This window comes from Nilaparvata lugens, chromosome 13, assembly GCF_014356525.2.
Source record: "Nilaparvata lugens isolate BPH chromosome 13, ASM1435652v1, whole genome shotgun sequence".
Taxonomy (NCBI): domain Eukaryota; kingdom Metazoa; phylum Arthropoda; class Insecta; order Hemiptera; family Delphacidae; genus Nilaparvata; species Nilaparvata lugens.
Genome location: NC_052516.1, coordinates 31476216 through 31502526, shown reverse-complemented (window position 1 = coordinate 31502526; position 26311 = coordinate 31476216). Strand labels below are relative to the sequence as shown.

General features: G+C 35.7%; 1 protein-coding gene across 1 annotated transcript; it reads left to right on the top strand.

Annotated features, from left to right (window-relative positions):
* Positions 1 to 3596: 3596 nt before the first annotated feature.
* LOC120354081 lies at positions 3597 to 26311 on the top strand. Its single transcript, XM_039440312.1, has 2 exons — positions 3597 to 4018; positions 26241 to 26311. The coding sequence occupies exons 1-2, from the start codon at positions 3647 to 3649 to the stop codon at positions 26274 to 26276; spliced, it is 408 nt and encodes a 135-aa protein (XP_039296246.1). The 5' UTR covers positions 3597 to 3646; the 3' UTR covers positions 26277 to 26311.

Sequence of the window (26311 nt, the reverse complement as noted above, 5' to 3'; positions counted from 1 at the left end):
GTGGATGAAGAATGTTTTTTCTCCCTCAGGGAAATTGTTCCCCTTATTGGCTTCGCCTGTTGCATCAAACTTTCCCCTCAGGGAAAAAAAGTATTTTTCACTCTTGATATACAAATAACTATCTGTTCATTTTTGTTCTCGAAAAGAAACAGAGATAACCCAGATACCACTGCAAAAACGCAGATTTTGAGCATATCTTTACATTTTTTTTTTATATTAGTGCACCTCCAGAGTGCCTTCAGAACATAATACAGGTTACCCACAAAATTTGAATGTTTTTAGTCCTTAGATCTTTAGTCCTTAGATATTTAGTCCTTGGATCTTTAGTCCTGTTTGGATCTTTAGTTTTCTTGAAAAGTGAATCATTGCATTTTAGAGGAGCATCATTTGTTTATCACCTTGTTGTAATTGCAGCTACTATATCAAGACAATTTGGCCATTGGCTGTTGCACTTTCTATTTCTTAGCTCGATCTCATGGTACAAATCCGCCAATCGCCATTACAATTCCCAACACACTTTTCAAGGGCTTGAATTAATTCAAGTACTCAAGCTAAAACAATATGAGCCATTCCACAGTTTATAGCCAAGGTTGTGCATTAGTCTTATGATGAAAATATATTCTCTTCAGGCCTCTTGGCTTTCAGCTATGAAAATATGGCCCAGTTGAATATAACATTTTATAAAATATTCAACAATGATCAAGTGAGAAGATGGAAGACGTCTTCTTCTTCTTCTTTGATGGTGCTACAGCCCAAATCGAGAGCCCTAACCTCCTCAATACTGCACCTCCATCCATCACGATGATCTCTTGCCTTCATTCTCCAATCCCTTATGCAAAGAAGTTCTGCTGCATCCTTTGAGATGCCATTCACTTATCTCAGTCTTGGCTTTCTCACCGGTCTTTTGTCTCCTGGTTGTCCCATATATATTTTTCTGGGAGACCAAGTGTCTGGCATCCGCTCCACATACCCCGCCCATCTTAAGTGGTTCACTCTGACATATACAGACAGGGGTGGCTCTTTACAGACAGGAGTGCAGCTAATTCATTGTTGTTTCTCATTTGCCAGACACCCTCATCACACACAGGTCCATATATTCTACAAAGCATTTTCCTTTCCCAGCGGTCTTGATTCGCTGCAGCCTTGGATGATAATATCCACACTTCACTTCCATACATGACCACTGTGTTGAAGACATCTTACGCTTCTCTAATTTGCTCTTGTCGCATTGCATTGAACCTCTATTCAATACCAATTAATATTTGATAGACTTTCGAGCAGAAGTATTCACCATATAAACTTACTGTTTATATTTGTCACAAGAATTTCATCATCTTCAAGAATTCTATATGGAAATTTATATGGTACAGAGTGGGTGAAAAGTCCAAGAACGGTTTAATATCTCATACACAAAGGTAATTTGATGGTGGGTGTGATTGGGGATCCTACTCAATTTGAAAATACTACCTAACTATGACTTTGAAAATCTGGTCCGTCATCTTGGATCTGCCATTTTTTTTTAATAGGAAGGTAGTCATGCAATACATGATTTCGATATGGAATTTTTAGAAATAATGAATGGTGAAAGCTGCACATCATATCTCAAACCATTTTGAAGATATTTACATCATTAATCAATACTATTGAAAGCAGAGAGGAGAGAAAAAAGTCTGAGAACAACTTATTTATCATACACAAATGTAATTTGATGGTGGGTGTGATTGGGGATCCTACTCAAATTGAAAATACCAATTATTATGACTTTAAAAATTTGGTCCGCCCTCTTGTATCCAACATATTGAATGCAACTTTTTTTTTTAAATAGGAAGGTTGTCATAAGATACATGAATTCAATACAGATTCCAAGACAAATATGTGGCAAAAAATCACACATCGATATCTCAAACCGTTTAGAAGATATCCACATTATCATCAATACCATGCAAATCAGAAATGAATAGCCTAATACATAAGTGGTATTGATTAATAATATTATTAATATCTTCTAAAAGGTTTGAGATATTGATGTGCGGCTTTCACCATTCATTATTTCTTAAAATTCCGTATCAGAATCATGTATTGCATGACCACCTTCCTATTAAAAAAAATTTGCATTCAAAATGGCGGATCCAAGATGGCAGACCAGAATTCTAAAGTCATGGTAAAGTATTATTTTCATATTGAGTAGGATTCCCAATCACACTTACCTTGTAAACACATTTTTTATGAGATACTAAGCCGTTCTCGGACTTTTTTCTCTCTTTTCGGCTTTGAATAGTATTGATTAATAATGTGAATATCTTCAAAACGGTTTGAGATATCAATATGCGGATTTCACATTATTTTTTTTTCTTGAAATTCCGTGTTGAAATCATGTATTGCATGACCACCTTCCCATTTAAAAAAACAAAGTTGCATTCAATATGGAGGACCAGATTTTTAAAGTCATGGTAAAGTAGTATTTTCAAATTGAGTAGGATCCCCAATCACACCCACTGTCAAATTACTTCTGTGTATGAGAAATTAAGCCGTTCTCGAACTTTTCACCCACTCTGTATAAATTTCCATACAGAATTCTTGAAGATGATGAAATTCTCGTTAATTGAAATTGAAATTAACATGATATGTTAACTTGTCATATTTCAATACTTTTTAATGGTAATTTTCTGGAGATTGGAACGATCTCACAAACAAGAAGAATTGAGGCTGTGCAAAGGCTAAAAAAACTTTCTACTGGTGGAATTTTTCAAAGTTTTTCGATTTGAATATCATCAAGCTATAAAAATGGAAAAATTTTTCCCCATCATCACTTTTTGAGATATGAGCACCTAAAGGTGAAGTTTTTGGGACAGAACATTTAAAATTTGGTAGGAGATTAATCAAATATTTATTTATAGGGTAAATAAATTCTTCATGGTATTGCTGATTGAATAAAACGAAAAAAATTAAAAAAAAACAATTTGAGAATGTTATTCAATTTACTAAAAAATTACCAAAATAAATTTTAGTTGAGTGATTTTTGTCATTTTTGTAATTGAATAACTTTCACAAAAATTGATATTATTGATTTTTTTTCTTTTATTCATTAAACAATACCATTAAAATTTATCCTTTAAATATTATTGATTAATCTTCTACCGAATTTTAAATGTTCTGTCCAAAAAATGTAAACTTTAGACGCTCATATCTCAAAAAGTTATGATGGGAAAAAAATTCTAAGAGAACTTTTTGATTTTGATAGCTAGATGGTATTCAAATCGAAAAACTTTGAAAAATTTCACCAGTAGAAAGTTTTTTTAGCCTTTGCACAGCCTCAATTGTTTCTTGTTTGTACTAGTTTGTACAAACTATTCTGTTTACAGTACCAACATTATTAATACTTCTAAATTATCTACCATTTACTGTTTCAAGTCACAAAACAATGTTGGAAATTGATAATTATTCAAAATTGTATATAGTACAGATTATAAACTCAAGAAAATATGATCTTACCAAGTAAATGTGAGAGATTTTACTTATCCTTAATCTCATTTTGAGACACCTCCTACTCCAATTTTCCAGATGGATATCTCTGGGCTGTGCTATTCCTGTTTTTACTGATATAAACGTCTATCTGACACGTCACCTCACAGAACTTATATGGAATATGATGATGGCTGCAGTGCAAAATGCGTCTCGCCAACTAATCGATGACTACTATGCTGGCGAGGAATGTGATAATACACACTCATCTCTACACCTTTATCCCCATCATCTGTGGACAAAACTTGTCACTCTACAGAAACACTTTCTGAATGTTTTTTCCTCAATCTACTGTTCTCAAATGATGTTCAATTTCTTGAACGTCCTGTGTTTTGGATCGTTCTGCATAAAGTACATTTCTAATGGGGGCCTGTTCAGTGTTGAGGATATGGAATATAACGAAAATCTCTATTATGAAAGATTTCATACTGAAATGGGGCTAAGTTTTGTCTACCTAATGATAAGTTCTACTATGGTGGACAATGCACAAAAAATGGTATGATTATCATCATCATCATCATAATCATAATCATAATCATCATCATCATCATCATCATCATCGCCATCATCATACTCATAATCATCACCATCATGATCATCATGATCATGATCATCATCATCATCATCATCATCATCATTATCATCATCATCCTCATCATCATCATCATCATTGTAATCATCATCATCACTATCACCATCGTTGTCATCATAATCATCAACACCACCATCATCATCATCATCATACCTCCCCTGCCACCATACACGGTGTGATTGTTTTACAACTAATGTTGCAAAACTAGTCAAAAAACAGTTACATTGTTTATGCTTCTCCACTTAAATACATTGTCAAGGCTGGAAAATAGTTGCTTGCACAGCTGATTTGCAACTCTACTTTTCACGTTAAAGATTTGTTGTATCCATTGAGTAGACAGAACTCAGCGAGATGATCAAATTATTTTTAAAAAGAGGATATTTCATGACTGCTACATTATTCAAATTATCCAGTAAAACAGACAGCAGAAAATGTAATTGGATCGGTGACATTCACATTCAACAAATCACTGCAAGCTGGTTATGTACCATACTTTCAAAGCTTAAAATCTACAAGATAGTTCCCATTTTTGAGAAGGTTGATCACAAGCTTCCTGAAAATCATTGACTGATTGCCAATCCATCGAAATTTCTGAATATCTTTGAAGTTTGAATATGCTGTGCTTCAAGAATATACCTACTTTAAGGAGATTCAATTGCTGTCCTCTTAACAGTTTGCCTGGCATTTCCACAAATGATTCACTTTTCTCTTTCATAGATCAAGTGCTGAATTTTATGGATGACAGATCCAGAGTTTGCTGCCTGGTTGTGAATCTTTTCAAGGCTTTTGATCACGTAAAAAATATATAATTACTCCGTCAGGCTCGCTTCGCTCGCCATATCCGTCTAGCCAGGGGGCTCCGCCCCCTGGACCCCCGACTGGATTGTCCAAGAATGAGATTAGCATTTTATCATGTTAGGACAATCCAGTTGGGGGTCCAGACTAACGTCTGGCTAAACGGATATGGCGAGCGAAGCGAGCCTGACGGCTAGTAATATAATATTCCCAGGATTGAAGTAGCAGTGCCCAATCAATTTTTTCGCGATAAATGCATTTAAATCTTCAACTTGGTGCCACCTAACAAAGTCAACTCAACTTAATGCCAACCTGACAAAATTATTAATTTAGTTGCCAGTTAACAACTGTTTCGAAGAGGTACTCTATCTAGATTATAGTTCTATAGTAACTATGATATGGAAATTTCAATTATAATTAAGAGATTGGGAGAAGAAGAATATACATGCTAAAAACGAACTTTAAACCTTTAAAAACAACCCTAGAGTTAAAATATTGCCAAAAGGATTTCTTAGTGCGCCTCTAAAGGGTCAACTGAACATACCTACCGAATTTGAACGTTTTTGGTCCGGTAGATTTTTAGTTATGCGAGTGAGTGAGTGAGTGAGTCAGTCAGTGAGTGAGTGCCATTTCGCTTTTATATATATAGATACAGCTTGGATGGCACGGTACTCGAATGTGTTGTATCTTATTTTGACAGAGATTCAAGCAGATTGGAATACAATCTCAAGAATCTTTCGTGTACCAATCATTCGTCAGAATGGGTAATGGCCAGGAGTGGAGTGGTCCCTCGGGGATCAGTCCTTGGTCCTTTGCTTTTTCTCCTCCACATAAATGAATTGCATCCACATCTTGAGCCAGAATACTGCATAGTATTATATGCTGATGATGTAAGTATTCTATAAAGAGTAATAGTCAGCATGGCATAGAGTCTGAATGTAGAAGGCATTGAAAAACTAGAAAAATGGCTAGCTCCCAATATAAGCGAATAAGCAAATCAGTGTATAAAATATACTTTGCATGGAGCTGTTTTCTCTATTACACTGGATTCACAACTAGTAAAAGAGGAAACTTATAAGATTATTTTATTCTATGCTAGTAGGTAGTCAAAATAGAATAAAGAATCAAAGTAGCCTAGCACTGCCTATCTTATCAGGCCTGCCTGCCTGATTATCTAATTGCTAGCCTCTGCAATAAGATCAATGAATTTTAAGAATTAAAAATCATTGACAAATCCATTTACCCCATTTAGTGAGATACTGAGAAATAAAATGGAATTTTTAAAAATTGTAGAACAGTCACATTATGTGAGCTTGGCCTTAATCTTATTGTTTCTTCAAAATTAGTAGGGTCTCAAGACATTATGCTTGTGTAAATGTGCAAGTGTTAGTGAACACTACATCTTACTTTATGACATCTACTCACACATTTAACACTTTAAACAGAAAATTTAGTTATGTCAGATTTTTGAATGAGTGTTAGCAAGTCGTTCTCACTTTTGACTTACTGAAGGCCAAAGTCATTGTCCGGCTGTTTGTAAGTTCTTCAATGACTTTAGAGAGAATTAATCAATCAGCTTCACATTTTGAACACCTAGGTATTCTTTGAACCTTTTCACAGTCAAGTTCTTTGAACAACAAAATTGACTCACTCCTTCATCTTTTTTCAGGATATAACAGATAACATTGAAAATGCATGAGAAAAAAAAATGTTGTGATTCATAATTTAAATTTAGAAGAATTTATTTCATGTAATTACAACTATTTTCAACTATTCATTCATAACATCATCTGAGGCTATCTGGTAGCTATCACACAGGCATATCTACATTGCTTCATGTGTTGACACATGATTTTCTCACAAAGTGAATTTTGTGACGTCAGGAGAGTTGCCATGAAGGATAGCAGTTGAATATTTCTTTCTTTCAGGGTAGGAGCATAGTGCTTTTGCTAACCCTATCATCATCGTTCTCAGCATCATTGCTTGCATTATTATCATCATCATTGTCACTCATTCTAATTGCATCGTTATTCCTGATTTTGCTGGCAACTTGTTTACTGGTTGTTGAATAATTTAGCCAATACAGAAATCAGCATTAGCGGCGTCAGACAGAATTGTTACCCTCACATGGAGATTATGGGCCTGGCCGTTCGGTGGGCCTTCATCGCCCTGTCACGTAATTGTATGGTGTGATTCTTTTTCCTGCACATCACCCTGAGGGCATCCCCCTTACCTCTTTGCCCTTGCTTTCTAGCCTGGAGCCGGCTGCAGGGTTATGTATGGCAATCTTATGGGCGTTAGTGTGATGCGAACATCTTTGGGGTCTTCGGTCCGCGATTATTCTGTAGTATAAGGAAGCTCTAGTCTACATGGTAGATGGTGATATAGATAGAGCTGTTTTGAGCGCACCTTCCGTATATTCGAATATCACACGTCAAAAGCAGAACTAGCAGTACAGAATTAGAATAGTAGGAGAACTGTAGGGCCGGTATCCCCACCGATTAGTACATCTACAACCCCGACCCATACACAACTGAAACTAGTCTGCATTGTAGCAATGCATTGCAATTATTAGGTAACCTGGAGGGTGAAACAGGTGTATCTTAAGGTGCGTACAGATATACGCGCCGCGAACATGAGCAATTCACTTTTAATCAGCTGACTATATCTGTATTTTTACAGAAACGGTATAAGATATAGATATAAAAAGCTTGGCATCAGCTGATTAAAAGTGAATTGCTCATGTTTCGCGGCACGTATATCTGTTGTACGCACTTAATAATTTTGGATGGTTAATATAGAATAGAATCTTATATTGCAGCATATCTGAGGTCATCAGATACAATACAAGTGTCAAATATATACAACATGATACAAATAAAAATATATTACATCAGTAAGTTACACTATCAGTACCCTATTATAATATGTCCCTGATTTTCAACTTATAACCGAATATTCCTAGCTAATGTAAAAAATCTTCATCTTGTTTAAAGGGTTAGCTGCTAAGAAACGTTTCATATGAATTTTGAAAGTTCCATTCTCCATATTTCTAAGATCTTCAGGAAGTGAATTAAACAATTTTATTAATAAAAATAAAAATGTTTTTGTGTACTAGAATAGGTATACCGATAAGTAGTCAAATTACCCCTATTTCTAGTGTTATGGCTATGAACTACCCCCTGCTCCACAAACTTCTTCAAATTCTCCTTAACATAAATAATGCTCTGTTGAACAATATTGAAGGTAGAGTCAATATTCCCAGAATTTTAAAAATGCCATCACACTGTGCTCGCTTAGAAAGCCCACGAATCAGTCTGATAGCCTTTCTCTGTATTCTAAAAAGTCTCCACTGTAAGCTCTGGAACCCCAAAGTATGGTGCCATATGACAGATGAGAATTGATGTGAGCATAATAAATCACCTTTAAAACATCCAAACTGACATATGACCTCAGTTTTCTAATTAAGAAGACTCCCTTATTCAGCTTGCTAGCAACAATGTCAATATGCTGGGACCAACTAAGGCAAGTGTCAAGTGTGAAGCCCAGAAACTTTGCCTCTTTCTCCTCATTCATAGTCAGTCTTCTATTATAACTGATAGTCAAGTTCTGAACTTATCAGAGTTTACACATAATAAATTTTTGAATTACACCAGCTTTCGATCGAATCAGCCAAGTCCTGGGAAGCACGACTCAATGAAACTACTGTGGGAAAGCTCAGAAAAGCACACAGATCATCCGCAAACAAATAGCTTTGGCTGGAGGTTACAATTGTTGGTAGATCATTTATATAGACGATGACAAAATAGCCCTAAAATAGAACCCTGAGGCACGCCATGGGGACAGGTAGATACTGTGACTCAGATTCCTCAAAAACACCCTTCTGGATCGATCCCCCAAATAGATTCTACCAGTCTCAAAGATCTTTCCTGGAAGCCATAAAATGCAAGCTTATCTAGCAACAATTTGTGCGATACAGTGTCAAATGCTTTTGACAGGTCAAACAATTTAGTCTGAGTAAATTTCTTGTTTTCCAAAGCATTCAGACAATCCCTGTATAGATCATTGCAGCTCTAACCGTATTCCTCCCAGTCCTATATCCAAACTGAGAATTGTTGAAAAGATTGTTTCTTTCGAAGTAATCCACAATTTGATCATTTAGAGCCTTTTCAAGTACTTTTGAAACAGTAGTGGTTATGTTAATAGGTCTAAAGTTTATTAAATCTGATCACAGCCTTTTTTATATATGGGCAGAACTTTTCACTTCAAGCTTTGGGAAAAACACCTTTAAGGATTGAAACTATTAACTAAGTGTGTAGAGTCTATAATATAATCAAGACTGAGTTTAAGCATCCTAGGACTAATGTCATAGACGTCTGCACTATTACTCCCTTCATTTTCTTGAGTATATTAATTATGTTATATCTGTTTCAACTAATTCAAATTCAAATCTGTACGTGGGCGCACAGTAACCAGCTCTCAAAAAGTCCATTGCACTATGACTGCAACTTTTACTTTCAACTTCAGCTACAATTTTATCTATGTTTTCTGTAAGAATTTGTTGAACTGATTTTAGTTTAGTGAGCCTTTTTAATCATTGACTTGGATTTACTCAGTTTTTTAATTATACCCCAATTGCCCTGCTCTTGTTTTTGGATTCATAATTTTTTTGTCATTTTGTGTCTTCCTTAGAGTCACTAACATGTCTTTGAATTCCTTTTTTCTAATTTTATACAGAATCTTTATTCCATTATCACCAGTATTAAGATAAACATCATAGAGCAGATCACACATATTCTTGATATTCATTAATTCAACACTATAGATTTTGCCTGGCTTAGGAGCTGTTGTCTTAAATTTTACAGTCTTCAATGGAAATATCAAATCCACTATTCTTGAGTGTACTCAGAAAAAGGAGGTTTTTAGTTCTAGATTGCCATCTCTATATAGGTCCGTCCAATTTATTTTATGTAGCAAATTTAAAATGTATATACTGTCACTGTTTATGTGTCGAATAGTTTTGGTTTCTGTGCAATTGCTTCCTGAATGTTTTGAAAATGATCTTGTTTTAAATGTGAGAGCCCAATGATCTGAGTACCATTCTTTTTCAACCCCACATGTAAAAGAACCATCACTGATGGTAGTGATGATATTGTCAATACAGGTTCCCCCATTAGATGTGTTCTGACCAAAGCTCAGGCTAGAGCTACCAGAGGACTGTAATTTACTATTCAAATTATCAAATACAAACAGGGCAAAATTTAATCTTCAATTTGAGCCAGGTTATATGTACAGTTAAACTCTGCATTAATGAACAATAAAAAAGAGCAAAAACTCACCAGATTTATTCCAATCTTGACTACTTGCCCTTCGAAGCCTTTATTAGGTGTTCTGGTCAGGTTCAGAGTTGGACGAAATCGGGGAATAGACAGGTTATTTGCTTACGGGCTGCCTTCTCATTGATTCTGTGTTCAACTTGCAGGTCATACACTGTGTTTCGAACAAAGCTCAAACTGGATTCTTTATAAATTCAAATCTGATTCAAATTAATTCAATTCAATACTATTTACGCTGTTATATTCATAATTCACACACGACACTCAAACAATTATTTACAAGAAATTTCCGATCGAATTACATGACAAACACAAATTCGGTCTTGCACAACAACGGGGTGACGAGACAAGACTGACAAAAACAAGGACGACTCACAAAATCATCGACAAGGCCAAAGCAAGCAGGATGGTCTGCGCCAACGCAAACACAAGCCTATTGGCAGAAATACAGTCTGGCATTCTGGCGCTACAATTCGAGTTCTCTGGCCAGACCTACCCCCGCTCTGAAAAACTATTTTTCAGCCAAGTTACAAAACTGAAAAAAACAAAGGAAAGGAAAAATCCAGACATGCCAAAAAGAACAAAAAACACCAACACCAAAAAACAACACAAAGGAAAAAAATGCAACAATCACAACAACTAATGAGTTGGGAGTGGATATAATTTTGTTACTAGGTCGAATACGGAAACAACGATTACACTTAAAGACACAAATAAATAATAGTGCGAGCAGACAGTATCCAGAATTTCTGTCTGATCAAGGACAACAATAACGAAGGTCCAGCATGACATTCTTCTCGTGATGATAATCAATTAACATCGATACAAAAGCGTCGGATTTGGTAAGATCATCTGATGACAAGTCTCAAATTCAAGTCCAGCATGAGACAAACGACCGCCGACGCGAGACACACCTCCATCAATGAATGGAGACAGGCGACGTAGGTGCATAGAACAATCTTCTCCCTTCTCTAATTGCACAAATTCAGATGAAAAATGTATCTTCTGTACCACTTTACATAGATACCTCTCAGCAACATCGAAATCTGATTCTTCTGATTGGGGTAAGATTTGTAAGAATTTGAGAACAAGAATTACAATTCTCAAAAGACGACCATAATCCAAACAATGACCAATCAATGAATATATTGCATTGCTGTTACAATCAGGAGATTGTGACTGTCAACACTGACGGTTTTTTCGCCTCTGGTGGATCCACTATCTCTTCCATTTGAGTTCGATGGGCCAATCACATTCGTCCTCTGCTATCCATGATGGACCTGAGAGCCACACGGAAAGTTCACAAGCTCAACTGGTTATAAACCTCTAGACAAACGTCAGCGGGATTTTCAATTCCGGCAACATGCATCTACTCCTGTATACAATAATCCTGTATTTTTGCGACGTGATTACAACAAAAGTTTGCCATTTCGCGGATGGAGCATTAATCCAACACAAGGGACTGTAGAATCAGAGAGTGCGACAATACGAGACACATGACAACGTTCACTAATAATAGTGACTACTGAATTCATGAGTTCTGCCAACAAGAGTGCCACACACAATTCCAAACGAGGTATTGAAACAACTTTAGATGGTGCTACCTTGGACTTTGAACACAATAATACAACTCTTGCTCCTCGCTCTCCTTCTGCGACTTCACATAGATAACTACACTGTAACCAGACAATGATGCATCACAAAAACCAATCAAACTGATGTGAGAATCCTGAAACAACCAACGTGACGTGGAACAGCAAATTTCAACAATAGAGGCAACTCTTTTTGACAATTCTCCCAAAGAGTGCATATAGACTCAGGCGGCTTCTCGTCCCAATCCACTCCTAATTTCCACAGTTTCTGGACAAGACACTTTAGAAATAATGTAAACGGTGACAAGAGACCAAGTGGATCATAGATACGATCCATCACTGACAGAATAGAACGCTTAGTAGCGACGACCTCACCATTCTTGACTGAAAACTGAAACAGATCAGTACTAGGTTGCCAATTCAATCCAAGATAGCCAAGGAGTTGTCTGCTTCGAATCCTTGTATGAAAACGATTTCTCTTCCTCCGAGAATTTCTCCAACATTGATGGAATTTGAAGTCCACTTTGTGAGCGAGAAACCTCCTCCCTCAAACAGCTGCTTGGACTGACGATACAGCTCCGCGGCCTCTGACTCTGTGGCGACAGATGTGACTAAGTCGTCCATGAACATGTCTCTTGGTTTCTCCCTTGGCTGCTGGAAAACGATTTCCATCCTCCTCTACAAGCTGGGGACGGTGCGAAGCGCCAAATATGGAGAGCTTGAAACACCAAAAACAACACAATTGAGCTGATAAATTTTGATTGGATCCTCCGGCGAAAATCTCCACAATACACGCTGATAACGACGGCAGGAAACCTCCACTAATATCTGTCAATACATTTGTTTAATGTCGGCAGTTTGTGTGATTGGGAACAAACGAAAATTAACTAACAAACAAAATGTCAGTCTGCAATTTGGGACCAGCTTGAAGAACTTGGTTCAATGACAAACCAGATGATGTTCTGGAACCAGCATCAAATACAATTCGGATGGGCGTGGTAGTGCTGCTTGCTTTCACGATGGCGTGATGCGGTATGTAGTAACCACCTCGTCTGTCTGATCTGCTACAAACGACATGTGACCTGACGTAGGTAATCGATCAATATTTCATGATATGAAATACGAGTATTGCTGTCAAGCTCTAGTCGTCTCTCCAAAGTCAGCAGTCCGGTGTTCGGCGACAGCATACGAATCTCCCAAGCTTCTGGCGGCTCCGCAAATGACAAGGCAACAACAAAACGACCAGAATTCACACAATGTACATACTTCCAAAAATTTACCTCACACTCCAACTCTTCCGGTTTCAGTTGACAGCTTGGTGCAGGGCACGATCCAACTCCCAAAAACGTTCCACAAAACTATCCAACGATGGACTACTAACGAATGGACTACAGATGGCTGTAAAACAATTCGACACATTGTTGTTGAAGTGAGAATCGCGGCTCTCCCCATCAGAATGTAACCAAGACACTATTAACAGTCATCAATTCGTTCGATTCACCTGTACTAGGACTCCCACGTAGCAAGTGAGGAACTAACTCCGCACCAATGATGCCATCTATTCTACTAGGAGGTAGAATTTGTCATCAGCCAGTGTGAGATTTTCAATATGAAGTTTGGATCTGTCGATTTCACAAGAAGGCAACTTGTCGATGACTTATCTACCACTGTGGCATCCATCGACCATTCTCACCATTCTCAACATGCCACATGGACAAATACGAAATTGCTTAAATCCAATGTGTGTGAATTAATCAACAATTACAAATTTAAATTCATCCCGGCTCGGCAGCATAAAATGTTCTGAACAAAGCTCAGGCTAGAGCTACCAGGACTGTAATTCAAATAATCAAATACAAACAGGGGCAAAATTTAATCTTCAATTTGAGCCAGGTTTATATGTACAGTTAACTCTGCATTAGAACAATAAAAAAGCCAAAACTCCCAGATTTAATCGAATCTTGACTACTTGCCCTTCGAAGCCTTATAGGTGTTCGGTCAGGTCAAGGGTGGGACGAAATCGGGGAATAGACAGGTATGGTTCTTATGGCTCCTTCTCGTTGATTCTGTGTTCAACTTCAGGTCATAACTGTTTTTCGACAAGCTCAAACTGATGCTTTATAAATTCAAATCTGATTCAATAATTTCATTCAATACTATTGTGTGAATCTTTCAAATAGATCTCATGAAAAGAGAAAAATTGTGATTACTTTTAAAATGAAAGAATTTGCTAAAGGAATAGTTAGCGACCGAGCGATAAAGCTTACTTATCAATAACTGTATATTAGATAAGAGTACCGTTCTGTACTGAATATTTTTCTAGGAAAATTATTCAATAAAATTATAATTATTTTGCGAATAAAGCACAAATTATTTATGAATCGCTCACTGATTTTGAGGTTACACTTTGTTTACTATCGATCAGATGTTTTTAAAACAGTTCGAACGCAGCTGACTGATTCAAAGCATTGTCAAATGTCATGCCGGTTTTCATGCAAGGTAAAATATCATTCCTAAAAATTATAAAACTATCAATAAAGGATCAAGAATTTCAAAATAAAAAAATAAAATGTATGTATTATTGTTGAAATTATTTATTATTTAAGAAATTATATTATACGTCAGGTCTTATTGTAACTAAATAGGTCATAGCATGAAATTATATTATTGATAAAATGGCAGAAATTAATTATAATAATCTCAAACCTAATAAAAATTGTACAAGAATATTAATTTATTAATAATTTAATTCAACTGAACCACATGGTAATTAAATCTCTATGGCAGGTCTAAGCCAATCACAGTGCATAGAAATAGCACCAAGACGGTGATCGTTTGAAAGCAACACATGTTAATCTATTATCAGACACCAACCCTGCCTTATCAGTTACACTAGCACGTGTACATTGTATGAGAGGAACTATGTCTAGAAGATTAAGCAGTTTTAAGAATTACATAAATTAAATTATTATTGTAATTAAAGGAATTGTATTCTACTACTTGCCACTGACGTCATGTTTACGTCACAAGCGTTCTACCAATGGCAAATTTTTATGCAAATTATTACATTGAGATTCTGAGAAGCAAGGTCTAGCCTAAAAGCTTAGAGAAAAGAGCAGCACTTCCCTTTTGAAATCCTCACCGTGCAGATCTTTTTTATAGTTACCAAAGACCTATTTGTGAAAATTTCTTGTTCGATTTTAAATGTTCTATTTGTGAGCCGATATTTTAGGCCAATTTATTTGTTATTCGTAAATTTCTGTTTTCATCAATCGATAAATTTAAAAGCTTAAAGTAAATTATCCCTTAATTAATTCGGTGAAGGAGATATTTAATTAAAATTCCCCACGTGCTGAAACCGAAGCCTGGATTGCCGCCGATCAAACGATTTTTGATCTAAAGAAGAAAACCACGACGACCAAGGAATTTCACGTGAGTTATAAGTCATAAGGGGCCCCAATCTACGCTTCGAAAATATTTCAGTGCAGAAAAACATAAATTTTTCTTCGTTAAATTATTGGCCACGCCGACAAGCGCTTTAGCATTAAGAGCCTAGAATTTATTCATATTGAATTTATAAGAATTTGTAGTTGATTAACTATCCTCCGCTGCCTGAACCACGACCCCGAGCAATTTTAAAAAATATTTTATAATTCATTTTTTCACTATTTTTTCAAAACTGTTAATTTATCAATTGTAAAATTCTGTTGAATCACGCATGGTATCATGCAAGCACAAGAAATTTTTTAACTATTCTGTTAATGCTAAATTATTATCAACCTGTAAATCAAATTCTGAACTGCACTGTATGATTACATATTTTATTGTAATATATTTCAGTTTTGTTAATTCGCTTTCTGAGTTCGATTATTTCTTAAGCCTGTCAATTATTGTGTCTGATACGTTCTATATCATCAAGAACCGATCGAATACGATCATTAGAATAATTGAATTAAGCTGGATATTGGAACAGGTCTAAGTGGATGTAGCGAGTGGGGTCAGATCAAGATATTTATTCTTTGTCCTTACCTGCTCATATATCAGCTTTTATCTGTTACCTACCTCGACTTAGGAGCGAATGCATCAATTGTACAGCAGAGGCAGCCATAGATCATATAAATTCCTACAATAGAGCTTAAAACCCGACAAGACTCTGTTCTCGAAATATATTCTGAACGATATTTGGTTCAAATACCGTATTTTAATCCTTCAGAACTTATTAGAGACGCAGTCCCGTAAATTATCTACATCGGGATTTTTGCTCGACCTGTATGATTTTGTATGCTCATTCTTCACAGGTAATAATTTTAAGGTATCCGTATTCAGTGTTTAGCGATCGCTACACTACTTATAAAAATTTCATCACAATACAATTTGTCATTAGAAGAATCAAGGGTGAGCGAGCGTTTAGGCCTCCCGCGATTCCGACAATTGTATTGAATCTTGTAGTGAATCAATCAGTCTGGTGTACACTCAGCGTCCACACACGCAATTACAAAATTTATAGCCGCTACACCATTGACTCAGTACAAGATTCACTCTACATGTGTGAAGCCTTCAAATCACGCTCCACATGATTTTGGCGCCCAACAGTGATAGGCATTGAAGAGGTGGATAATCGACTACGAGGATTATTTAGTTGCTCAGTATACTATAGCGCTGACAACGGGAAAATTTTTGAAAAATTCATGGTTGTGAATTTTTTCGAATTTAATATTAACTGTTCACTGTTATATAAAATAACAAGAAGTACCATACCCAATTTTTGAACAGAAAAGAAATTTATCGATTGATGAATTTTTAGAGAAAAAATCGAACTCAGAATTTTATTATTGTGTTATTCGAAAATTGGTCGTACTATAAGTCATAGGTATAAGAGATATCATAAGAAAGGTCATATTATTTGAAGAATATTAGGTCTATATTGAAACAATTTATAAATATTTACAGAAAAGAGGATTGAAGTTATTTACATTTTTAAAAGTTTTTAAACATAAAGAGGGAAGTAAAATTAAATCACGGATATATTGCGGAATTCAAGCAAAGCATCACTGCTTTTATATAAAATTTTGCAAAGAACACTAGCCTATATATTGAATTGCGGCAAGAAATTATAAAAGTAAGATATTTATAATAATAGTAATAATAAATTATAAGAGGCGTACCTGTATTACCGCATAAGTGTTCACTGTGTATCCTGTGTGTCCTTGTCATTTTTATGTTAACGATATTGCTAACTTGACTCATTTTATCACTGAACACATTGCTAAACCACTTTTTCTGTATTTCACTCACTACGAAGCTATAACAATTTCTATTGGATTTCTTATTAATTATTTTATATATCACATCAACACTTTCACGTTTATTCACCACACACGTTCGTCGCATTATTCTCTCACAAACTATGGCAGGAAACGACCAGGTCAATCCAAGTCTGTCGGACACCGAGACATCTCACCCGATTGTTCGCCGCCATCCGCATCTGCCACCGCATCCGCCGATTTCCATCCCAATGTACTGGATGATTTATCTTCGACGCAGGTGGAGGAGAGCTGCATTCTGGTGGAGGATACGTTGGTAGCCCAAGAGCCGGAGGATAAACATCAGAAGAGCACTCAGTCGATGACGTCTCAGAAACAGGAACTCCCATTTCTCGCACCGTTGCTCGGATAAAAACCAGCGGCTAACCGATAACCATGCACCCGCTCCCGCCGTTGACTGGACCCTCATCCTGAAAGAAATAAGGAAAACCATGAAGCAATAAATAAAACAAATGCAGAAATAAAAACTTAAATGAAAAAAGCGACCAAACAAAGGAAGAATTAAAGGAAGACAACAAACAATTAAAGGAAGATAACAAACAGGCAAAGGAAGAATTAAAAAGGAAGTTCAAGAAGCAAAGAAGGTAAACGAACAGGGTTTGGAGAAATTGAGTCAGCGGATGGATGTAGCATTCCGTGACACAGATAAAACCATCAAAAAATTAGCTGAGTGTCTGGATAAATCAATTTTAGAAACAATAACCGATTGGATAGGATATCTGAAGATATGCATATGGGAAAAATCAGCGTCGAAGTCAGCATTAAGAAACATATACATGTGGAGAAGGATACAATAAAGGTGTTAAAGTCAAACAAGCAAGCGAACATAACACATGTATGGAAAACCACCCACCGAGAATGTCAAGACTGGAGTCGCGCCGCACCCCGCAGATGCCGAGAAGAGCCGGACGACATCGCCCGCCAAGCTGAGGACGTCATCCAGGGCATAGAGGACAGCCCGTACCACCGCGCGCCGGACACCAGGAGTCCAAGGACGTTGCCCGCCGAGTGGAGAGCAGCCCGGACCGCCGACCGCCCACATCACCATCCATCCACCGAGGACAGCGCCTGCAACATATGAACCCAGCATTCATGAAGATAGTCCAATAATAGAAATGAATGGAAACTACAACAAATCAAATCACAACCAAAACTGAAAACCACAAATCAAAACACAACCAGAAGAATTACAATCGTCAAGAAAAACCAACTAATAGAATTCATCTACATCGCCGTCATGTTAGGCTGAAATCGTACATCAAATCTTTTACAAGCATGCATGATAGGAGAAAAACCATATCAAGAAGAACCTACAACCACCGCAGTCATGTCCGGTTAAAATCAAGTAGACTGTACACCGGCATGCAAAAAAGGAAAATATCATTTGGAAAGACACACAGACACCACCGGCATGTCAGGTTTAAAAAGATCAAACTGCATGTTACCGGCCGACAAGAGGAAACGATTTGTAAGAATTGTTTACACCACCGGCACATTCGTTTTAAGCCAAGTTTAATAAAACGGATAGTTGCAAATTGGAATGAAAACTTGAAACAAATACTGAAATCAAATTTAGATGGGGGCTTAAGGAATAATTTTTGAATTAATTTGGAAGCTACGTTGTGAATACATAAATCATCAAACTTGTCATAATCACAGCCTACCCACCGAATCATATCTTTGCAGACTAGCATCTTTCTACTGCAGCCTAATCAACATAACCTAACTTCGCCGCATCTCAGCTAATAAGGAAATATTATTAATTCACTCAAAAGAAAATCGAAATCAACTTTAATAACAGAGAAAATAAAACTACGAAACAACCTTAAAATTTACCAACCTGATCAAGCCATCTGCCTCATGTTACAATCATCACAGAAACAATCGCCTAGTATCATCTGCACAACTGAAAAAGAAACAAGAAATTATATTATCCACAGAAAATAATTATAAATTAGAAATAACATGAATTAGTAGTGAATAGGAGGAAGAAAATAAACAAAGTTTATTTGAAAAAATGTGTAAATCTAACCTCGAAATACAGAATCGATAGAAAAATCTATTCAGAACCAAAGCCTGTTCGATAATTTTCTTCGTCCCACCAACCAATGTGTACGAAATCCTAGAGTCAATGTTAATAGAATCAAAGCAATATCGTTAGTTAATTATTGTAACCTATTATTTAATGTGGAATTATAAGTAAAAAAACGCAACCAAAAATATATATTTATGTTAATTTGCACGAAATGCGCATGTTCTATGTCATATAAATGTATTCTAAAAAACTAAAAAGAAAATGAAATTCTTACCTTCAAATGTGAAATTTATTACTGTTGCATCAAAAGATCATGAATTGTAATTCAAATTGATAAATGTAATCTTAAGACTTAATATTTGTAACCAACATTGATAAAAATCAAGAGAGCCATTTCAAGTGTAACCCTGTTTGTACGCAACGTACTAAGCGCAAATAAGGAATTGCTCGAGTCAAACGGTAGACGATTGTCAAGTCACCGAAGTAAAATCACACTCTCACCCAATTTATGTAAAAGCCAAACCAAAGAGTCGAAACCTGTAATAACTATGAAAAAATGATGAAAGTCTATATTTGTTGCAAATACTGTTCAAATCTTAAGAAGTAATATGTGAAATTTTATATTTTATAGTTATGGGTCTGCTCATAAGCCACCCGTGAATGGAAGTTGTGGAGTTGTTTTAATGAAGGATCCAAAGAGACCTCATTAATTATTGTATTTCGATTGTATCCAATGAAGGAACAATCAATTATTTATTTTCTCGTAGCCAAAAGTGCACGATATATTGTTTTTAGTGTTAAGTGTTGAGTTTTCGTAGAAGTAAGGAGATGAAATAGTGTATTCATCACAATATCGGATTTTTCAAATAGTCATTGTTTCGACTCGTCTCCCAATTACCTATTTAAAATATCCTGGGGGCTTTTGTGTGATGAATCTTTCAAATAGATCTCATGAAAGAGAGAAAAATTGTGATTACCTTTTAAAATGAAGGATTTGCTAAAGGAATAGTTAGCGACCGAGCGATAAAGCTTACTTATCAATAACTGTATATTAGATAAGAGTACCGTTCTGTACTGAATATTTTTCTAGGAAAATTATTCAATAAAATTATAATTATTTTGCGAATAAAGCACAAATTATTTATGAATCGCTCACTGATTTTGAGGTTACACTTTGTTTACTATCGATCAGATGTTTTTAAAACAGTTCGAACGCAGCTGACTGATTCAAAGCATTGTCAAATGTCATGCCGGTTTTCATGCAAGGTAAAATATCATTCCTAAAAATTATAAAACTATCAATAAAGGATCAAGAATTTCAAAATAAAAATAATGTATGTATTATTGTTGAAATTATTTATTATTTAAGAAATTATATTATACGTCAGGTCTTATTGTAACTAAATAGGTCATAGCATGAAATTATATTATTGATAAAATGGCAGAAATTAATTATAATAATCTCAAACCTAATAAAATTGTACAAGAATATTAATTTATTAATAATTTAATTCAACTGAACCACATGGTAATTAAATCTCTTGGCAGGTCTAAGCCAATCACAGTGCATAGAAATAGCACCAAGACGGTGATCGTTTGAAAGCAACACATGTTAATCTATTATCAGACACCAACCCTGCCTTATCAGTTACACTAGCACGTGTACATTGTATGAGAGGAACTATGTCTAGAAGATTAAGCAGTTTTAAGAATTACATAAATTAAATTATTATTGTAATTAAAGGAATTGTATTCTCTACTTGCCACTGACGTCATGTTTACGTCACAAGCGTTCTACCAATGGCAAATTTTTATGCAAATTATTACATTGAGATTCTGAGAAGCAAGGTCTAGCCTAAAAGCTTAGAGAAAAGAGCAGCACTTCCCTTTTGAAATCCTCACCGTGCAGATCTCTTTTTATAGTTACCAAAGACCTATTTGTGAAAATTTCTTGTTCGATTTTAAATGTTCTATTTGTGAGCCGATATTTTAGGCCAATTTATTTGTTATCGTAAATTTCTGTTTTCATCAATCGATAAATTTAAAAGCTTAAAGTAATTATCCCTTAATTAATTCGGTGAAGGAGATATTTAAATTAAAATTCCCCACGTGCTGAAACCGAAGCCTGGATTGCCGCCGATCAAACGATTTTTGATCTAAAGAAGAAAACCACGACGACCAAGGAATTCACGTGAGTTATAAGTCATAAGGGGCCCCAATCTACGCTTCGAAAATATTTCAGTGCAGAAAAACATAAATTTTTCTTCGTTAATTATTGGCCACGCCGACAAGCGCTTTAGCATTTAAGAGCCTAGAATTTATTCATATTAATTTATAATTTGTAGTTGATTAACTATCCTCCGCTGCCTGAACCACGACCCCGAGCATTTTAAAATATTATAATTCATTTTTCTCACTATTTTTTCAAAACTGTTAAATTTATCAATTGTAAAATTCTGTTGAATCACGCATGGTATCATGCAAGCACAAGAAATTTTTTAACTATTCTGTTAATGCTAAATTATTATCAACCTGTAAATCAAATTCTGAACCTGCACTGTATGATTGCATATTTTATTGTAATATATTTCAGTTTTGTTAATTCGCTTTCTGAGTTCGATTATTTCTTAAGCCTGTCAATTATTGTGTCTGATACGTTCTATATCATCAAGAACCGATCGAATACGATCATTGGAATAATTGAATTAAGCTGGATATTGGAACAGGTCTAAGTGGATGTAGCGAGTGGGGTCAGATCGAGATATTTATTCTTTGTCCTTACCTGCTCATATATCAGCTTTTATCTGTTACCTACCTCGACTTAGGAGCGAATGCATCAATTGTACAGCAGAGGCAGCCATAGATCATATAAATTCCTACAATAGAGCTTAAAACCCGACAAGACTCTGTTCTCGAAATATATTCTGAACGATATTTGGTCCAAATACCGTATTTTAATCCTTCAGAACTTATTAGAGACGCAGTCCCGTAAATTATCTACACGGGATTTTTGCTCGACCTGTATGATTTTGTATGCTCATTCTTCACAGGTAATAATTTTAAGGTATCCGTATTCAGTGTTTAGCGATCGCTACACTACTTATAAAAATTTCATCACAATACAATTTGTCATTAGAAGAATCAAGGGTGAGCGAGCGTTTAGGCCTCCCGCGATTCGACAATTGTATTGAATCTTGTAGTGAATCAATCAGTCTGGTGTACACTCAGCGTCCACACACGCAATTACAAAATTTATAGCCGCTACACCATTGACTCAGTACAAGATTCACTCTACATGTGTGAAGCCTTCAAATCACGCTCCACACTATTTACGGCTGTTATTTCAATAATTCACTACCGACACTCAAACATTATTTACAGAAATTCTGATCAAATTACATGACAAACCAAATTCGGTCTTGCACAACAACGGGGTAATGAGACAAACTGACAAACAAGGACGACTCCAAATCGCAACATGCCAAAGCAGCAGGAAGGACTGCGCCAACGCAAAAACACAAGCCTGCTATTGGCAGAAATACAGTCTGGCATTCGGCACTACAATTCGAGTTCTCTGGCCAGAACAAGTGAATTAGGTCTGGTATATTGTTATAACTCATTGTCACCAAAAGAAACAATAGTCCTTCAATCCTTTAATATTATTGTCATTGCTTATAAAATCATAATTGAAATCAGCACATAAATTATGTTATTGGCTATTTCAAGACATTTCCAATATACAACTTAATCTATCCAGGAATATGTTAAAATTATGTTTTCAGAGTTGGTCTATATAAAGCTAAAACTATTGTATTGAATGCACTAATGGATAGCTGTCGCCTCTAAAACCATCTCTATTGACATCTGATTTATGCTCTCAAGCCTTTCAAAATCTAGTCCATTTTTCACATAGATAGGCACCCCCCCCCCATGTTTCCTGGTGACCCTACAATAAGCATTCCCAATTGAAAAGCCATTAATTCCATACAAGTCAGCCTCCTCTGACTCCAACCATGTTTCTACTATACAAGCAATGTCCACATTCAAGTCTTTAAGTTGATATTCAACAGAGTCAAGCTTATTTCTGATGCTTTGAACGTTCCAATGGAAAATACTAGTATTAAATTGTCGTAATTCTGATCATTTTATATTTAACTTGATTACCTGAGTCAACAATATACTCTATACATGGATTTCTATGGCTTTGCTTCTTCTAAAAAAGACCTGGGCTTCGTAATGACTGGTATCTGTAAGACTGGATTTGAATTCAATCTCATCTCACAAACTCCACCTGTGATCAAACTGACAAATTATTACACTCTCAACACCACAAATGAACAGTCATTGCTTGAAGAAAAAGCTGATTTGATTGACAAGACTGGGGGCCACGTCATACGTCTGAATAGATCCTGATAGTAAATTCAATAACTCATTTGCAAGTCTTATTTTCCCATGCCTATTAAGATGCAGCCCATGCCGAGTGTGAATCTCGCCTGGTAGCTCCATATGCTTAGCATACTCAGAGAAAACTCTTGGGAAATTGAACAAACAGCTTCATTAAAAGACCTATACACTTGTTCATATGCGACCCCACTGCAGATCATACCTGTATGGTATTGTCGAAAGAATCAACCCTAACTTATTGTTCCTCAGAGTACTTACTTTTACGGAGCTTCATTATACATTATAAATGTCTATCTCCGTAGAGGTGTCATTAAGCTATTTGTTCCCCCTATAAGAACAACATATCATCTTGTTTCATTGTGCCAAGCTCAAATGATGACAAAATACCATCCATGATTAATTATCGTTGCGCTAGTAGAAGCAATGACTTGAACTTGAGGTTAGAGGCTGACTTCCTATCCATCAACTCCCTTATGCCTTTCACATGGCTGTCACCCCACAGCCAAACACTTGAAGAGTCTTCAACAAGAATGTCATTATCAGGAGAAACATTTTCAATCTGATAATTGTTTCTATAGTTCCTACTCCATTAAAAACTGAGCTCATCATGGAACATGCATTAAGAAAACTGTTCAGTACTGACTTGGCCTTCCCACATTAGTCTTCATATCTAATATCAAACACCTATTTTTCTCCAAATCAGACTGTAAATTAGAAATCCTATTGAGAAAGAGCCTTTTCTCCGTACATGTAGGCTACCCTCCCCCTGCACTACATCACAGAACAACAATCCGTACCAATATGTTGCTCGACGTCAATTACCTCATTCAAGTATACATCGTTGTAACTATACAACATAGTTCACACTTTTTACATCAACAAACTGATACAGGTTGAAATATCAATGTGCGGTTCTCACCATTCATTTTTCTCTTGAAAATCTGTATCGAAATCATGTATCACATGACCACATTCTCATTTGAAAAAATGAATTTGGATTCATATGATGGACAAGGATGTTGAAGCGAGTAGTTTTTGAAGAATTATTTTTCATTTCAAATAGGATACCATACCCAATAAAACATACTGTCAAATTATTCTTTTAAAAGAAATATTTTGTTGTTTCCATAATTTTCACCATCTCTGATGTATAATTAAAAGTTGCGGGTTTCAAAGATTTTAATACAACAGTTCATGAGCGAGTTCTTCTGGGTCACTAATAATTATTATGCTCATTATTTCATTTTTATTAGCATCATTGAATTGGCAAGTATGGAAGGTAGTTATGACTACTACTACAACTCACCAGTTGGACAAGGTGACTTAGTCACAGAAATATTCTGTATTATGGAGGTTTTTAACTGTTCTCAAGTATATATGTGTCATGTTTCCTGTATATATTAGTATAATAAGGCCCGCCGCAAAGTAGATCCACGAAAAGTAACCCATACCGTGGGATGTTTTGTAAACTATTGCTTTGGAATTATTCATAATCAATCAGCTGACAAGTGGTTATTCATTGCATGTATTACACAGATGTATAGAGAAGCCTAGCAATGGTTTACAAAACATCCCACGGGTGTGGTTTGCTTTTCGTGGATTAGCGTGGGGGTCCACTTTGCGGCGGGCCTTAAACTCTAAAGTGTCTGTTATGTGCTACACATAGACAGAGTGTTCACGAATTTCCTACCAATACTCTTGGGCATATTGTTCCTGGCAAAAACATATCTAAATAACATACTTAAATTGTACCGAAGTCTTCCGTTACTCACACAGTGGGTAATTTTGCTTTTTTCACTTTTTTTCTCTAAATAATGGTTGAACATATGAAATTGAAACTTAGCACAATCATTTATAAGAACTAGACAAAGCTACACAAATTACGATAATTATTAAAATTAATAAAACAAAATGACGGCCATTTAAATTTTTGTTTCTCAAATAATAATTTAATTACCTGTCGATTGGTACTGATTTTTCAAGATTGGACCAATTTAACTGAGATATGGTAGTCTTAGTGATAGGTGACCACTTAATTGGTTGCAGTGCAAACCAAGGCATATAGAGTCGCTTCAATTATGCAAAAATCTCTATTTGCATTGCATGTTTATAGTAAGCGATTTTAGGTCATTTCAAACAATAAAATAATGTTACATAACCCTGTAAAGGTGCCAACCACTAAACCAACAACTAAAGCTGCCAAATTTCAGTTGACCAATTGGTCCAATCTTGAAGAATCTGGTACCAATCAATAAACAATTGAATTTACTAAGAAAAGTTATTCTTCCAAAGTTTTTGTAAAACCAACAGTTTCTGAGTTATTTGAGAAACAAAATTTTAAATGGCCACATTATTTGTTTTATGAATTTGAAAAATTATCATAATTTATTGTAGCTTTGTCTAGTTGTTATAATAATGATTGTGCAAAGTTTCAATTTCATATGTTCAACTACCATTATTTAGAAAAAAAATAAGTCAAAAAAGCGAAATAGCCGCTGTGTGAGTAACTGGAGACTTCCTGACAATTTAAATATGATATTTAGCATGTTTTTTACCCAGGAAAATGCCCTACAGTATTTGGTAGGGAGTTCCTAAACACTCTGTATTGACTGATTTTTTTGTTGTTTTTAATATGTTTAGATTGAAAAAGAAACAAAGAGGAAACTCTTGATATGATTCGAATAAGCAAAGAGAAGAATCTTCCTTGTAAT

Excerpts from the sequence above, each read along its gene's own strand:
- LOC120354081 (XM_039440312.1), top strand. The coding sequence starts at position 3,647 with ATGATGATGGCTGCAGTGCAAAATGCGTCTCGCCAACTAATCGATGAC. Across the intron at positions 4,019-26,240 it reads TGGACAATGCACAAAAAATG|ATTGAAAAAGAAACAAAGAG; the intron begins GTATGATTATCA and ends TAATATGTTTAG.